Source organism: Dipteris shenzhenensis, chromosome 32 (assembly GCF_047967505.1).
Source record: "Dipteris shenzhenensis isolate YYH24624 ecotype China chromosome 32, Dip_SZ_1.0, whole genome shotgun sequence".
In the NCBI taxonomy this organism is placed as follows: domain Eukaryota; kingdom Viridiplantae; phylum Streptophyta; class Polypodiopsida; order Gleicheniales; family Dipteridaceae; genus Dipteris; species Dipteris shenzhenensis.
The window spans coordinates 32699640-32717231 of NC_141627.1; the positions used below are offsets into that span (position 1 = coordinate 32699640).

Sequence of the window (17592 nt, forward strand, 5' to 3'; positions counted from 1 at the left end):
TCCCACCCTACCCCTCCCACTCCCACTCCCATCCTCCCACCCTCACCCCACCCCCACCTCCCCCATTCCCACTCCCTCTCCCACTCCCACTCCCATTCTCCCACCCCCACCCCCATCTCCCCCATCTCCCCCATTCCCACTCCCTCTCCCACTCCCACTCCCACTCCCATCCTCCCATCCCCACCCCCACCCCCATCCCCACCTCCCACAATCCCACTCCCTCTCCAACTCCCACGCCCACCTCCCCTCTTCTACTCCCACTCCCACTCTTTCTCCCACTACCACCCTCCCAACTCCCACTCCCATTCCCACGTTCCTACTATGAATTCCACTCCTACTTATGAATCCTAATTAAAACTATTACTTAAACAAATGATATTACTGAAAACACTCGTAGGATTTAAGGTTTAGGGTTTAGGGTTTGGGGGTTAGGGTTTAGGGTTTGTGAGTTAGGGTTTAGGGTTTGGTGGTTTGGATTTAGGGTTTGAGGGGTAGGGTAAAGGGTTTAGGGTTTGGGGGTTAGGGTTTAGGGTTCAAGGTTTAGGGGTTAGGGTTTAGGGTTTGGTGGTTTGGGTTTAGGGTTTGGAGGGTAGGGTTTAGGATTTAGGGTTTGGGGGTTAGGGTTTAGGGTTTAGGGTTTGGGGGTTAGGGTTTAGGGTTTGGGAGTTAGGGTTTAGGGTTTAGAGATTAGGGATTAGTTTTTATTTATTAGGGTTGAGGGTTTAGAGAGTCAAGATTAACATTTACTGTTTAGGGATTAGGGTTTAGGGTTTAGGGTTTAGGGATCAGAGATTAGGGATTAGAGATTAGGGTTTATGGGTTAGGGTTTGCAAAATTAGGGTTTATAGGTTAGGGTTTATGGTGTAGGATTTAGGGTTTAAGGTTTAAGGTTTAGGGGTTAGAGGTCTAGGATTAGGAGTTAGGGGTTAGGGTTTAGGTTTAGGGTTTTGAGGTTAGGGTTTAAGGTTTAGGATTTAGGGTTTAGGGTTTAGAGTTTAGGGGTTGGAGGTCTAGGATTAGGATTGAGGGTTTAGGAATTAGGGGTTAGGGTTTAGGTTTAGGGTTTTGAGATTAGGGATTAGGGGTTAGGGTTTACGGATTAGGATTTAGGGATTTAGGATTTAGGTTTAGGTGTTAGGATTTAGGGTTTAAGGGTTAGGGTCTAGGAATTAGGGTTTTGGGATTAGGATTTTGGGATTAGGGATTAGTGGTTAGGGTTTACGGATTAGGATTTAGGGGTTTAGGATTTAGGTTTAGGGATTAGGGTTTAGGATTTAGGGCTTAGTGTTTAAGAGTTAGAGTTTAGGAATTAGGGTATAGAATTTAGGGTTTAGAAATTAGGAGTTAGGGTTTAAGATTTAGGGTTTAGGGTTTAGGAATTAGGGTTTATGGTTTCAAGGGTTTGAATTAGGGTTTAGGGATTGGGGGTTAGGATTTAGGGTTTAGGGTTTTATTAATTTTTTAAACAAGATCTAGATTTTTAAAGCAATGAAGGAAGAAATTCAAGCAATCATGATGGACATGCCATAGAGGCCGAGATCACACTAGAAGATCTCATCATTAGTATCTCTTATCTTCTCAACAATCCAATCTTTCACGGACTCCACTTCCGTATCGTCAACATAATTACAATGAAGGAAGAAATTCAAATAGTCACAGATTGTTTCTTTATAATCTCTTTGGGAGGCCTTTATTGTTCTTTCAGCATCCCGATCAAATCGACCATGCCGAGTGCTTTGATAACGTAGGTTGCTTAAGAAGTCCAAGAGATCTTGTCGTGCTTTTATAATACATTGTATAAGTCTTTCGCTCTCTGCTATCTTCTGAGTCTCCTCCCTCTCTGTCCGCCTCTGTGCATCGAATTCCTCTCTCTCCATCCGTGTCAGTGGAGAGCCTTGTCAAATTCTTGCATCTCTCCTTGCTCCTTGGTCAACAACCCATTGTTTGAGACTGTCGATTCCAGACTCCACGTCTCCGATGATGCCAAGGACATCCATGGTGGGTGGAGAGATGATAAATTAAGAGTGATAAACGAAGAATGTGCTTGTAGAAGGACTAGGATGGACGAAAGAAGGGAGTCTAATTATATTATTCTTGTCTTCAATCACTTTATTTCATAGATTTAAACCGATTCAAAATCTATCATCTCATGTGTCTCTCACATTTACGGTCTTTTATTTTTTACTTCACTCAATGGACAACTCACCTCTCTAAATTTAGTAAATTGGTTTTACTTTTTTTGAAGTCTAACTTACTATATACAATAAATATCTTATGATGAGAATCTAATAATTATATCATTCTTGTGTTCCATCACTTTATTTTATAGATTTCAATGTACTCAAAATCTATCATCTCACATGTCTCGCATTACGATCTTGCATCAGCAAGTCTAACTTATTATTTTAAAAAAATATCTCATGATGAGATTCTAATAATTATATCATTTTTGTGTTCCATCATTTTATTTTATAGATTTCAATGTATTGATCATTGTCTTACATGTCGCATTACGGTCTTACATCCGATCATTTTATTTTATAGATTTCAATGTACTCACTGTCTTACATGTCTCACATGTCTCGCATTACGGTCTTGCATCTGTTACTTCAGATAATCTAGTCATCTCAGCCTCTACCAATTCTTTATTCTAAATCTTTCATCTCACATTATGAGTCTGTAGTTCTATAAATCCCTTAGTAGTCGTTCGTCTTCTATATCTCGCCCATAGTAAACACTTCTTCCACTTTGCTCTTCTTACCTTAGTCCTCTCCTCAAGCTTACTCCTTTCATCTCACATTATGAGCCTACACTTCTATAAACCCCTTAGTAGTCATTAGTCTTCTATATCTCGCCCGCAGCAAACACTTCTTCCACTTTGATCTTCTTACCTTACTCCTCTCCTCAAGCTTACTCCTTCCATCTTGGTTGCCCATAGCCTTACCTCCTCTCCTCAAGCATACTCCTTCCATCTTGCCTTACCTCCTCTAGTTACCTTCCTCGCTCTCGCTACCTTCCTCCTCTCATTTCCATGGATCTTTTTGAAGTAATCGATTCCGTCGAGGAAGCCACTGGCAGCACCAAACTATGGATTGCCGAGAACCAAGGAAAGAGAGAGAGGAGAGAAAGCGAAATCCAGCTCCGTTAACTCAGTACGAGAATGATGACTTGCTTGTCAGAAGGACTTAGAGAAGGAGGAGAAAAGGAAAATAAGTATGGCTACTAGTGAAATAGATAAATTGCTGTCATATAGGAGAGAGCTGACAGACTTTCAAAGTGAGATATCTTCTCATGTGGCTCGTTATGGAAGATTTTCACCCTAGGAAGCACAAGCCATTCGGAATAAACAAAGTGTTATGAAGGAGAAAATTCATCGATCCTTACTTCTCTTCTATAATTTTAACTACATCGATGAGGATGAGATGAGCTCAGCTCTTGAATGGGTTGAATTTAGGATAGAGAGAGAAAATAGATTTGCCTTCCAGTGAGAGGCTTATTGTAACTTTTGGTGTTTTTAAACACCTTTATAAAAATTGTGAGAGTTTGCTACTTCCACTTGTAACTTTTGAAAGTGTTTCCTAAACACTATTATAAATATTAAGAGAGTTTACAATTGCTTAATCTTATTTTTTTGTGTAACTTATATCTCAGGCTTATTGTAACTTTTGGTGTTTGTTAACACCTTTATAAATATGGTGAGAGTTTCCTTAATACTGTAACTTTTGAAGGTGTCTATTAACACCATTAAATATCAAGAGAGTTTGTAACTTTTGAAGGTGTCTATTAACACCATTAAATATTAAGAGAGTTTACAACTACTGAATCTTATTTTTTCTTGTAACTTATCTAGGCTGTGTTAAATTTTATAATTTGAGTTTCATCTTCTTTAAAAATATATTTAAAAATGCTTGTTTTTATGTTTTTATATGTGCTTTGAAGATTGGGTTTTTCTTAAATTTTATCCAAAAACTAGTCCAAAAGTATATGTAAAAATGAATTTGTACATTGACAAGTCCAAAATTAATGAAATAAGTGTTACACGATGAATTGCAAATACACAAAGACACAAAGAATAAGGCAAGTAATGAGTAGAGCATTCAGACTAGGAGTAATAAGAGAAAGAAGAAGAGAGAAAAGAAGAGAATAAGAGAAAGAAGAAGAACATAAAAGAATAGAAGAGGAGAAATAAGAAAATAAAGGAAGAGAAGAGAAGAAGATTAGAAGATTAGAAGAGAAGAGAAGAAGATAAGAAGAGCAAAGAAGAAAAGAGAAGAAAGAAAGAAGAGAAGAAAAAAAGGGAGGAAGAGAATAAGAGCAAAAATATTATACATTCCCTTATTTCCATCATGCCCTCTTTTGATAAGATTAAACATCATGCTCTACCCCTATACTCTTAGTCCTCTTTCCCTATCCCACCCTCATGCAATTTACCTCATGCAATCCCTTATTTGCATCATGCATGCCCTCTTTCCACAAGCATAAAAAAGCATGATCTACCCTATACATATGCATATGCATAAAGCTTTAAAGACTTTATGCATATGCATATGCATAAAATAGTTATGCATATGAAACATATGCATCAAATCTTTATTCATATGAATTGAGCATATACTTATTGCTTTAAATTTTTAAAGCTTCATGCATGAAGATTCAATGCATAACGCTTTATGCATGACCGCCAACTAGAAGGAAAGAACATTGCATACAACCTACCCCATCTCATTTGTGAATGCTTAAGGCATCACAAATTCAACTTAAACATGCATGCAAGGGAAGGAGAAGGAAAGGATCAAGAAAGAGAAGGGAAAGAGAAGGATAAGAAGAAGGAATGAGTATGGCAAAATTAAGAAATGAGAAGAGGGATGAGAGTGAGAAGGAGAAGGAAAAGAAAAAGGGAAGGAGAAGGAGAAGGAGAAGGAAAAAGGGAAAAAGGAGAAGGGATAATGGAATGGGAAGGAGAAGGAGATCAAACTATCACAGCGCATCTATAGAGGAACTTTGGGAAGGCCTTCAATATAATAAGAACCCACAGTTTGCGAAGTATGTTGCTGAAGGCCCCCATGTGCTCTGTGTTGAGCCTATGTCATGGAAGCCTTGCGTACATCACAAGTTCTTACTAAATATAAGAGATCTCAGACTTGATCTCTTTGAATCTCGGCTACCATTTTTTGTTGTATTCGCTGTTTTTTTTTAAATTTGACTCAACCTCAGAATCACTTTTCGATTCTGGGTGAAGTCAATGGTTGCTATTGGATTGGTTTCAGATACCTATATGGGGATGCCTCATTAGCAAAATTGCTTTGGTTATTAGGATGGGCCGTTAGGGATAATGTTGCCTTGCTTAGAAGGCACCCAAGAGTGGAGCCAAGCTGTATAGAAAGGGCCTAAAATCCTTGAGAGATATTTGGGATCTGAGCATAGCAAATTGATGGTCCATCGACTCAATTGATCATAGATTCTAGCTCTTGGATTGGACGTAAACCTTTTATAGAATATTATAGATGACTGGCCATCAAGTCACATATACAGGCGTAGTGATGACCTTAAGGGCTTTGCATTAAGTTTGGCAAAGCTAATGCATGGGTGTTCTTTTAAGACTTCAAAGTGCCTCCCTCTTTTCCTATAGTAGAATTGGTCCATACTTAGTGGAACTCTATTGTCCCTTTTGATAAATGTGAACTATGGCTTGGTAGATTCAAGAAGTATTAAAGCCACACCTTCTTTTAAGCTAAATCTAATTATTTGGAGGGTGCAAGATGCCTATGAGGGAAAGAATATCTAAGTGGCATCCTACGGTTTCACCCTATTGTCCATTTTGCAAGGCCAATATTGAGACGCATAGGCACTTTTTTTGTGATTGTTCAGTTAGTCAAAAAGTTTGCATGAAAATATTAAGTGATTTGATGCTGTTCAAATTTCCTTTCGACCCTCTTGGAAGATAACTATTCTTGGTGATAAAGGTAGTCTTAATGATGGTTTGTATGATGCCTAGCAATTGATAAGAGCAATGATTATAGCGCATGTCTAGAAGTTTAGGATAATGTGGTCTTTTGCAATGTCAGAACTGATCGGTTGGATATTGATGAGATCAAGGCGGACATTCGAAGAACTATTTAGTATTTTGGAAGAAAGTATGAAAGATACAAAGTGTTAGCATCTATTGTAAATAGACCTTGACTACCTACTATTGGTGGTAGAAAATATTTTTTAAAATTTTTTTCTTGTTAATACAACTTCTCTTCTTTTTCTCGCAAAAAAAAAAAATCAAATGCTTGAGTAAAACTTGGATATATATTACCCGGGTCTTTTTTTGGGGCTGACCACCCCTCTAATATGTTCAGCTTTTCTACATAACTTGAGTTTTAAGTAATAAATTGTCTTTGCATTTATCAATCTTTGGATACAATGGTTGTCTCTTTTCAAAAATTCAAATTTAAAGCAATAAATTGTCTTTGCATTTATCCATCCTTGGATACGGTGGTTCTCTCTTTATGACTGCTTCACTTAGTTTGAATTTATAATTTGATGGACATTTTCAAATTATATAGTATGATTCTCCATATCATCTTATCTATATTAGAAGTACTAAGATATGATCTAATATAAATGTTCACTGAAGGGCCTTACTTACCCCATTAAACCTCTACCTCCCAACAAGTAGGTTAAAAGATATCATTATGAACATCCCCTCCCAGATGTGTCACCCTGCTCCTCCACCTCTGCACAGTTTGAGAGTGTCTCACACAATATTTCCTCTTCTAGTCTTGAAGAGATCTCCTTACACAATTATTCCTCCCTTGAAATCATGACATATAAGATCTCCTCACACAGTCTTGGTGACATACATAGTCTCCTCACACGGATCTTGGAAAATCTATGCTACAGTGTTACCCTGAATGCAAGCCCAGTGGTGCAAGACTTGTTTTGGACATATTCAATGATAGCTAGAATATATTTTCTAATTCCAACCCTCTCTTTCTCTCTCTACCGAGGTCCCATGGGTTTGGAATTGCATGCAGCTGCCTGCATACCCAAGGATCTGTATCTCGTTTCTCTTTATTTGTAATATAACATACCCTTTCTCAATGTGAGAACAAATGAAGACAAAGACTATTAAGAACATGATTAACCATATACTTAAGAGCACTAACCACATGTTCAACTGCACAAGTAACATGGCCATATACTTCATGACATCCGCCCTCATTAATAAAATACCATCCCAACTCTCCATAGACCTAGTAGCGGGGCCAAAAGGAAGAGAGCTAAACATTTTTATAGAAAGAAAATCTATGATAAAGGAAAAAATAGAGGGGTTACTTTCAAAGACTCATTACTACCAGGTTTATCAAAGGCTCATCCCTATTGGGTTTATTGCCTATTATAGAAGTACTTCTCAAAATAGAGTACAGTTCTCTTGGGGTCTTAGGGGATGGTTTGTCCTTCGAGGTCTTGGAGGCAGGTTTGGCAACGTGCATGTGGCCCTCCTTTTTAATCATATCTTGTAAATCTTCAATTGCCATCTCTAGCACCTCTTCCTTAGGCATCCCCATGTATCTGGTATCAATGTCGGCACCACCTTTCAAAGTGGCCGGAATGAGATGCGCTCCCGACATTAGCATGAAACTAACTTCATGCTTCATTATCTCAAAACGCTGGTAGAATAAACACTCAAAGTACTCTACCTGTTTCTAAATTTTGCTAACCATGTGTTGATGTGGGTTTATGGTGAGGAGAGTTTTGAGGTAGGCGATAGGGAGGAGGAGATGCTTGTGATGAACATCTTCAATGGGCCTATATTTAATGACATGCTGCTAGTAATAAATGGCACTAAAACTAATCAAAAAATACCTTTGGGATATAAAATTACATGCAAGCTCAAGAAGCTACCATGATGGTGACTGGTCATTAACTGGTAGCACACTGTTGGCATGAAATAGTAGGTGTCTAGCACCCAATGCATTGATAAAACCAACATATGATTTATCTGTGGATGTAGAGTAAGGCTTTGGATGATGGGAGCCTTCTACTCTTTTAGATCACTCACAAGTACTTTTTGTAATGCTTCCACTAATTTGGATCTGCACTACTTTCCTTTGTTGTCACTCTAATAACGATACCTATAAGTGTGCATTTATATCTAAAATTTATAAAATTTAGCATATTTACTTACTAGTTTTGATTTTAATGTCTCCTCTAGACATGTAAATACATAAATTATTACTTTGGGATTGTTTTTTCTTGACACCCCTTCTACTGGTAGATTGCTTGTAGGTCCCTCAAACAGAAAATGTCATTTCCTTAATAAGGTGCTCTTTTGTGTGTTTATAATGTGATTCTCCGCCTGAGGCAATATTGCAGTATATACTTGATCCTCTTTCAAATGTAAAGTTATCTTTGTTCCTATACTCTGAGGTCATCTAGTAGTGAAGAAACTACATCCAGCTTGAGACTCATGGATCTATTCATTATTGCCATCCCCTTCAAAGGTGACAATCACGTTCCCAAAAACCAAATAAGGTGAGTTGAAGCGAACTCCAATCTACCCAATCATGATCATATAATTCATGCCAGTCTAAAAATCCTCCATTTACTGAACTACAAATGGTTCCTAGATTGTTAACATAGTCCAACAAGTTAATTGAGGTATAAGGATCGTGGTCTCCCTTTGAATATCATGATCCCTGACGAATTGGTTGCATTTTTTGATATCTTCAATATACCCAAAAAAAAATGATAGAAGCATGCAAAGACCATATATACATAGAAAAATACATGCTTTAATAAATATCAATACGATTGTCAACAATCAAGAGCATGTTGTTTGATGTAGTAGTAACACAGCAGTAGGATTGCGCTATATGTGCATATGTGATTCAAACAATGAAGAAATGTGAGAACAACATTATTACCTTGATAATGTTGTCACTAGCAGTTACATCTTCCATAAATTTATTTTTGAGAGAAAATCCCTTAATAAGGAGGTAAGTAGGCTAAAGATATGAGCCCTAGACCCAAAAAATATTTATCTCAAGCTAGTGAGAATATAACAAAATTTATAATACTTTCACTCATCCATTATTGTATAAAAATGTGCATCAACAAACCTACAATTTAAAGCTATTTATTAGTAGTCCAAAATACACTATGGTTGGGAATATTGATATCCATTTTTACAACTCAATTGTGTGATTCTTAAAAAAAATTATTGCATCAAAAACATAATTTAAGTGATGTAGTTTCACATAGAAAACTAGCCTTCTTGCACACCTTTATTGTAACAATCCCAACTAACTTTGTTTTAGCATTGCATTGGTTCCCTGGTCATAATTTATGCTACCACTCGAGATTATTATCCTCAAATGAATAAAAATCTATAATAAGTTTCACTAAAGCCGTCCCCCCCCCCCCTTTGACAAATTCCCTTAGGACAAAGCCATTGGCCTATTGATGGCATCCATTGGATTTGATTTCTTAGTTCCATCAGAATAGATGATTCTTGCAAATTTTTTGAAAGGATAGATCACTTCATGGGTTTTATGAGACTTGGAATTTTTTGTTCAAGCTTGTGGATAGTTGCACTTAACACTGTATGTATTCATGTTTCAGCTCTCTAAGGAAATTGCTTTCTCATACATTCATGTGGTTGATAAATGCTCAATTACTACATTTGTACAAAATTGAAACAAACAATTCATGTTAAATAAATCTAGAAAATGTGGGGTGTCAGTTTTTTAAAAAGAAGAAGAAGAACAACAAAGTTAGAAAATAAAAAGATTTCCTTATCATGTGGTGGGATTAGAGCCACGTCCTAGAGCGAGGTTCGAAAGAATAATAAGTAAAAAGGAACAAGGTGAAAATTTCACTAGGGGGGCCAAAGGAGATGGGACAACCTCACTCTTAGATTACGACAACCTTTAAATCCCCTCTCATGTTATCCTTCCATGATAGCATTCATTTAAGGGCTATTTTACCCTTACCTTTAAATCCCCTCTCATATTATCCTTCCATGATAGCAATCATTTAAGGCCCTTGCAAAATTACCATGTATGAGTGAAAAGCCTGAGGGAGTCTTTTCACACAGCTATGGGAGGCATTGATTGCAATGGGAGGCACATTTTCTTCTTGCCACATCAGAATTTGGTGCGTTTAGTCAGTCTTCTAGCCTTCAATGGTGACCTGCAACTCAAGATTCCTAATCGAACATTGATTGCAATGTGCAAGTTCACAATATGCATCTTCCTTGGTAGAAGAGCGAGCGATCGGACAGAGGAAGAAGTCTTCCACCCAACCACTTCCACCCAACCACGGCCCTTGAGAGAGAGAGAAAGGCAAAACAAACGCCCAAAAAGTTACTATGTGAAGACTTGTAAAAATAATATATGAAATTAACTTGAAGTGATATGTATGATGAAATTAACTTACACGTTGTACGTTCTTCTCTTTCATTTGGTTCTCTATCTCCATGGATGGTATTGTTGAGGAGCGCAGCCTTGAGCTTTACTCTTCAGATTCTAACATCGCAACAGAGACCGATTCCAACGAAATTCAAAATCTCCAGCACGCTCAGTCTCTGTGGTCAGGGTTGTGCAGCTCAGGTTATGATCCCTTTGAGCGGTCTACTCATCTTTGGAGGATAGTCGACCTCGCAGTTTTTGCTCGCTTGTCCCCTGTCCTCCGGGACAAGAATGCTAACAAGTCTGGCGTTTTCAACTGTATCTCCTTGGCTGTGAGTGAAGATGGTCACGAAATGAGAGGCGCCAGCAGCAAACTGAGGGCAACTATGCGTATCAACCAATTTGACAGGCATCCGAATTCTACTCCTTTCAAGGAGCGCAAGGACGTCTGGCCCCCTCAAGGTGAAGGCGCGTTTGATGAGCATAAGATCCCGAGGCTGACGAAGCTGTTGCAAAGTGAATTTGCAGAAAAGGGGTTGGAGATGCCCAAAGAGCCTGATAAGTCGCATAAATATGAGAGTTGCGCGGAGCAGGTGGTCTATGAGAAACTAAGCAGGTTGGGTAAGACTCCCAAATTTGTTTATACACTTCAGAAAACTGTTAGAAATATCAAGGCTGAGTACGATGTTTTCAAGTATCAGGTCAAGCTAGTGCACAGATGCCTCAACTGTATGGTTGCCCAAGATCACTTGGGCCACGTTGTTACGGATCAGAAGCCGTTGGATGGCCTTCATGTGCCGGTGGTGACACCCTCTGTTCTGAGGTTCTTCAGGTAAGTTTTTCACCCAATAATCGTTGTGTTTAACTTTTTGTTTGGTGATCGTCAAGACGCTCTCCGTCGATAGTCTCTTTAACCAATCTTTAAATATACAGGGAAGTTACCCATTCGGACCAGGTTCGGCAAGAATCCTCCAACAAAACCCAGGTAATTTCTGTGTGGTTACATCTGCATCGTTTCGGAAGCCTCAAAGAGGAAGATCGGATCATACTGTCAAGATCAGGGCCTGGGGGTACTCACTTTGATGAAGAGATGGCGAGAGCTTTGCAAGGTGCAGGGAAACAACATTCAGCTAGTGGTACTCGCATAGCCCACTCGGAATTGCAGTTACGTAAGACAACTGTTTGAACTTGCATAAAATCTGCATACAAAGGAAAGGTGTCGAGAAATACACCTATGAACTTTATCTCAATGCTACATTTCGTCGATGTTCAAGTGTGCTGTCCTGCCAGTTAACAGACTGGACAAGTCAAGTCTCTTTCAATCAGGACAGTGAAAGTACACGCTTGTTTTCTCTTATTTTCTTTGTGATTACATCTAATGTTGAACATTCTTCGACCTTTTGCTGATCCCATTAGGGCCTAAACAATGGTGTATGCTACGACCAGATGGAGATGTCCAAAAGAGGAGATGCCCAAGCCTGAAATTGCAGGCAAAGTCCCTCGTAAGAACTTCCCTTGAGGTCTTGGTATTGGGCTTTGTAGATACTTTGTATTTGGGCTTTGAGGACACTTAGGTCTCCATCACCCATGGTGAAGTGCTTCATCTCGTCCACGTAGACATTTGCCAATGCATTGATACTGTCCAAGCTCTTCTATCAACCATAGTCTTTGGACACTAGAGTGTAACATAAAACCTTTGTAGACATGAAGAATGATTGGCACATAACTAATTAGTGTAGTCTAGAAACTTCCCTTACACATCTATGCCTATTTTTATGTTTTCATTCCCTTTTTTTTCCTGGAAAGGGAAACAATATAATTGAGCTACTTACAAACTCTACACTGTACTCTATAGTAGAAGTGAGCTGCTTACAATACTCTACATTATATCTTTTCCTTCATCCAATTTTCTTGGCTCTTGGCCTAACTTATCTATGCTTGGATTGTTATAACCCCAAGACTCTATCGACTCCAAGACTCTTTAAGTATATCTTTACTTAGAAGTTAGAACCCTTGTTTAAAGGATTTTTCGAGCGTGTTATTATTCTAGAAGTTATTGGTTGGGATGATAGCACTTAGTCTTGAACTTTTTATCATATAATCATTATTTTGAGGGAAACAATTTGGGTCCATGAGAACAAACTTTAAGAATAATAATTAAGAAGTTAGATTCAAGACATTGATTGAAAGAAAGGGATAAGATATTTTGCTAAAGATGATGAGAATGGTAATATCAAATCACATTTAGAAATCCACTTATTCATTTTCATCTCACAAAAATTGGTTTTAACAACATAGGATATGAAGCTATCATTAATCTTCACCATAAGTAAAGATTATGATAAACTTTACTTACTTGAACAAACTCTTAATTTGAGGTACTAGTATTATGCCTCACTTTTGATAGTTAAGCTTTGAAAATATTGATTGAATAAAGGCATATTCCTCGTCATTGGGCAACAAGCATATCAAATGCATGTAAGTAATATAGAAGAGATAATAGGGAGATAAAGAGAATGCCTACAGCTTTGTAGTTAAATTAACGTATTCAAACATAGCCATGGTTAGGTTATGGGGTTAGTTTAAAGTGCCACATCACCAAGTGCCACCTAAGCACACAGCTTCTTGCTAAGCACAGTATGAGTGCAGCATGTGAATCCCTCAGCCACATCATCAAAGGCCTCTTCTTCACAGAAACTTCAACAGTTTATAACTTGTAATCCAGAAAGAATTCGCACATGCTTGAAAAAGGAAAAGTGATCGTCTTTTTAAGCTCTACGCGCCTATCAAGTCAAAGTCATTGTTAGCAATTAGACACTACCATTGAAGCAAAAATGCTCATGGTAAGACCTTTGCAATAAATGATAAAGCAATGTATGAATGCAAAAACATACCGGAAGCACAAGTGTACGAGATGACCATAGCACAGAACATGGCATCCACACATAAAGCATTAAGGCACATGGAAGAACAAAGCATCATGCATCAAGCTACATCAAACAAAGAAGAAAACGCCATCGACAACATGTATTGAGAAGCAACAACCTTGCCACCTTCAGCCCACACGTTTGTAAATCAAGCCTGACCACCTGCAAGTAGCCATGTAAGCACTCAAGGGAGGATTTGATCTTGTAATACCCACATCTGACCACCTTAAGTAGCAATGTTTGCACTAAGAATGATAGCAACGGTGGGTACACGTGGCGAGCATATGATGTGCAACATGCAAGGGCGGGTGTGGATTTCATGGTGCCATGTGGCAAAGGCATATCAGAGTCATTGACGATGCACAATTCTAATTGATTGGAAAACTTATGTGCAGATAAACTGTTCTACACTCGCTATTTTGCATAGGTAGACTCCCTCAATAGACTGTTCTACATGGGTAGAGTCCCAACTTGTGGCTAGACTAGTCTGTCTTTGCTCCTTGTGGTCGGCGCAGTCATGGGACAGTACTCCTAGAGGACATTCTATGCACCAAGCACTTGGTAGTATGCTTTCTTGACCAAGCAATCTGCTCTTGTCTACGACTATGTCTGCCCTAGTTCTAACTATCCCATCGATGCGTATGACATGTGGCGAATCACGATTAAGAAGTTGATGATGAAAATCATGATGTGTCACATTGAAATATCGTCTGCTATCATTTTCGAGTTTGTGAATTGTGGGTTGTTGTCATTTTCAAGGTTAGTAGAATGCAACGTGTTCATGATTGAATTGATTTAAAATTCGGATTTACTTTCTCGGTAGGGCTTTTACCATAGGTTTGAGTTAGAAAGAGCTATGATTGGATGATGGAGATTTCATTTCCACTGATCGATGCCATTGACAAGTAGGGAAGGGCCTAAGTCAGGGATCCAAAGTCTACCTAGATTCTAATCGAGATGGCTAGCACATGGCACTTCTTGGTCATCAAGGTAACCATGTGTCCGCTCTACTCGTACTTTCCCAGGTGTATACACTCTAGTTGTCTTCCACGTTTGCTTGCATGCCATCATATCCACATGTCACAGTCATTGCATGATCGGCGTGCTCTATTGCCATTTCCTCCAATTGTAGCAGCGCTCTTCTACATAATAATGTGTCTTCTTATGGTGAAATGTTCTCTAAGCTTTTGGTAAGTTGGAGTGTTTCCATGAAAAGTTCTACATTTGGCTGGTGATGTGTAAGTACGTGGTTCATAGATGGGGTTCCACCATTTTTTTGAGGGGTAGTTTCTTGGATGTATGGTCTCTTGATCAAATAGCTTAGATTAGATCCAAGTCAACTAGTAACCTTGACTAGGTAGTGTCAAAGAATGTAGGATCGTGCTAAACCTAGTGCAACTACATGAGCATAAGAACTATGGAGGCTCAAAGCATAGAAGAAACTCCAAGAAAGAGATGATGAGCAACTATGAATCAATCTATTGTAAATCTATGCTTTTGCAATACAAGAGATAGGCTTCTTATAGAGAGATCCCTTTGAATAGTCAACACCTGTGGGATCCTCTGATCCACATCTCCCCTTGTGGATATCCTTGATCCACATCTCCACATCATGTAGTCCACATCCTAGGGTGGCTACTTTGATTCTTTCCTATACCATACCTTAGCCTCTAATATGTGCTCATGGCACCATAGCTCAACACCTCCCCTTGGTACCATGATTCTTTGGCTACTGCAAGGTAGTCAGATGTGAGTTACAAATCCATCACCTCCCCAAGCTGGATTTCCAAGCAAGAATAAATGCTAAAATGGTGGGAAAAATGGCCAGAGATGAGAAGCGAAACAACAAAGAGAGACATAAGAAGGAGGGGATTGATGGAAAGGAGAAGAATGAAAGGGAATGAGGGAGAATGAAAGGATAGAGGTACCTGGAGATAGGGTTGGGAAGCAGAGCAGGAGCAAGAAGACCGCAATTGCAAGGAGAAGAAGAAGAACGAAAGGACGAGGAAGGGAGGGAATCGTCATGGCTTGCAGCACCAAAGCTTTTGAAAATTGACTCCCTACCCCTCCACCCCCCCTTTCATGTCCCTTTCATCTCCCTTCATGAGAGCATCTTAATTAACACAAACCCCTAGATTACTTCTCTGTCCCCCTCACAACTTAACACAAACCTCTGGATTGCCTCTTTGTCCTCCCTTGTGTTGGAATAGGGAATCCCTGCTGCCCCGAGAACACCAGCACCCGGTCCGTAGTCTAAGGGCCGATTTCCAACTACTCGTGTTCACTCGGCACAAATTCCCGACCCTTAAACCATAGGAGGAGGTCGAGCAGGCATCATCCGAGGGCGGTGGAAGCTGATCCAAGAGGGTACATTTTCCATCTATTTGTGGTTATAAAATCAAAAGGTCGATCCAAAAGCTCGCGAGAAGCACCTCCACCCCTGTAAGAGAGCATTCCCACATGCAGACGGAGGTACAGTAGGAAATTGCGGCATAGAATTAGGAAAAGAGCAAGAGAGCATTCCACAAAATTTGCATCTCTATTCCTCTATGATAAAGTCACTGTTGTGAGCAATATTATGGTCCAAAAAACCATCAGCATTGGCTAAAGGAGTTTCACAATATGCAGAAGCTGATTTTTCAACTTAACATCGAGGAAATCCCTGATGTTAGTGGGTGCTCCTCTGTGAAGATAGTGGGAAAGACGGAAGGAGTCTCACTTGCGGCTTTCTCACATACACAATGGGGGAATACACACAAAGGTGGAGGCTGAAAACAGTTTTCCTCTTTAAAGAACTCTCGTACAAAGAAATAGAAGAACCCTATATGTGGGTCTCAAACCAAACTCAGCTAACTAAGGTGGCATACTAACTGAGCCACGAACTAGAGTACATAAGGATAGCTATCATCTAGCTATTATTCGTGGGCGGTGTACCAACCGCATCTGCAGCTAACAAGTCGGTGACATAAATGCACAATGGTCACCCTCACATATCACGAGTGGAGCTCAATATCTCAACACTCCCCCTCGAGCTCAATCCCAATTCCTGCACACCAAGCAGGTCTCTGAACTTGCACAGCTTCTCTGCGCCCAATGCCTTCGTGAATATGTCAGTTACCTGATCCTCTGTGCTAACGTAAACTAGAAACACACTATTCAAAATTTTTGGACTTGTGTAAAGTCCAATTTGAGAAATGGACTAAAAAACAGTCCAAAAATTTTGAATATACTAGTAATGTTGTTTTTTAACTAGATTTGCCAACTCAAAACAAAAGATTTAATGATTTTTAACTAGATTTGCAAACTCAAAACAAAAGATTTAATGATTTTGAACTAGATTTGCCAACTCAAAACAAAAGATTTAATGATTAAGTACTAAGAACATCAATGCATAACCAAATCTCTTACAAAGGTGGTCTACATAAACATCTTCATAACTTCACAAAAATCTCTTACAAAGTGGTCTACATAAACATCTTCATAACTTCTTGTGAATTGAGCAACTATCACCTAAGAACATCAATACATGACCAATAATAAATGACCAATTCTCTTACAAAGCACGGTCTACATAAACATCTTCATAATCACCTAAGAACATCAATAGATGACCAATAATAGATGACCAATTCTCTTGGAAAGGTGGTGTAAATAAACACCTTTATGTATAAGTGGTGTGCACACACCTTTATGACCATTTCTTTTAGAAAGGTGGTGTACATAAAGCCCTTAGAAAGGTAGTGTAGATAAATCCTTTTATGTGTAAGTAGTGTACATATACACCACACTTGGTATTAAAAAACACCGTTAAGTATAAAATGGCCCTCATAAACAATCTTTATACACAATAATGAGAGCAAAGAAATCAAAAAAGCAGTAAAGTTTTTATTAGATATTAGCTTTACATAGAAGTTCAAAACTTGTGATTACAAAGCCGTTAGCCAACATGTTACTCAGTACCAATGTCCTCAATGCCAGGCCCTTGACTACCAGGGTCCTGACTAATAGGCTGCTCTAAGACTGGAGTCTCAGTAGCAAGGTCCTTACTAGTTTGCTCTTCAGTTCCAAGCACCTGACTAGTAGGCTGCTCTAGAGTCTCATGACCAAGTTCTTGGTAAGTAGGGACCTGGCTACTAGGTTCCTGACTAGTAGGCTGCTCTGGAGTCTGTAAGGTCATGGTTGAAGAACCATCTATGCCTCCTGGTAACTCCTCCTGGTCATGCTTTGCCTCGTCCATACCTTCTTTGAGTAAGGCTTCCTTGCCT

General features: G+C 39.0%; 2 protein-coding genes across 3 annotated transcripts in view; both read left to right on the forward strand.

Annotated features, from left to right (window-relative positions):
- LOC147880627 (putative aldo-keto reductase 1) overlaps window positions 1–17592 on the forward strand; it is a 100046-nt gene that overhangs the window by 13091 nt on the left and 69363 nt on the right. The window lies entirely within an intron of this gene.
- On the forward strand, window positions 10385–12239 carry LOC147880628 (uncharacterized). Of its 2 annotated transcripts, none has more exons than XM_087371107.1 (3): window positions 10385–11232; window positions 11334–11536; window positions 11817–12239. In XM_087371107.1, the coding sequence occupies exons 1-3, from the start codon at window positions 10469–10471 to the stop codon at window positions 11972–11974; spliced, it is 1125 nt and encodes a 374-aa protein (XP_087227233.1). In that variant the 5' UTR covers window positions 10385–10468; the 3' UTR covers window positions 11975–12239. The 2 variants fall into 2 exon arrangements, with proteins under 2 accessions (XP_087227233.1, XP_087227234.1); XM_087371108.1 differs by having other exon boundaries at window positions 11847–12239.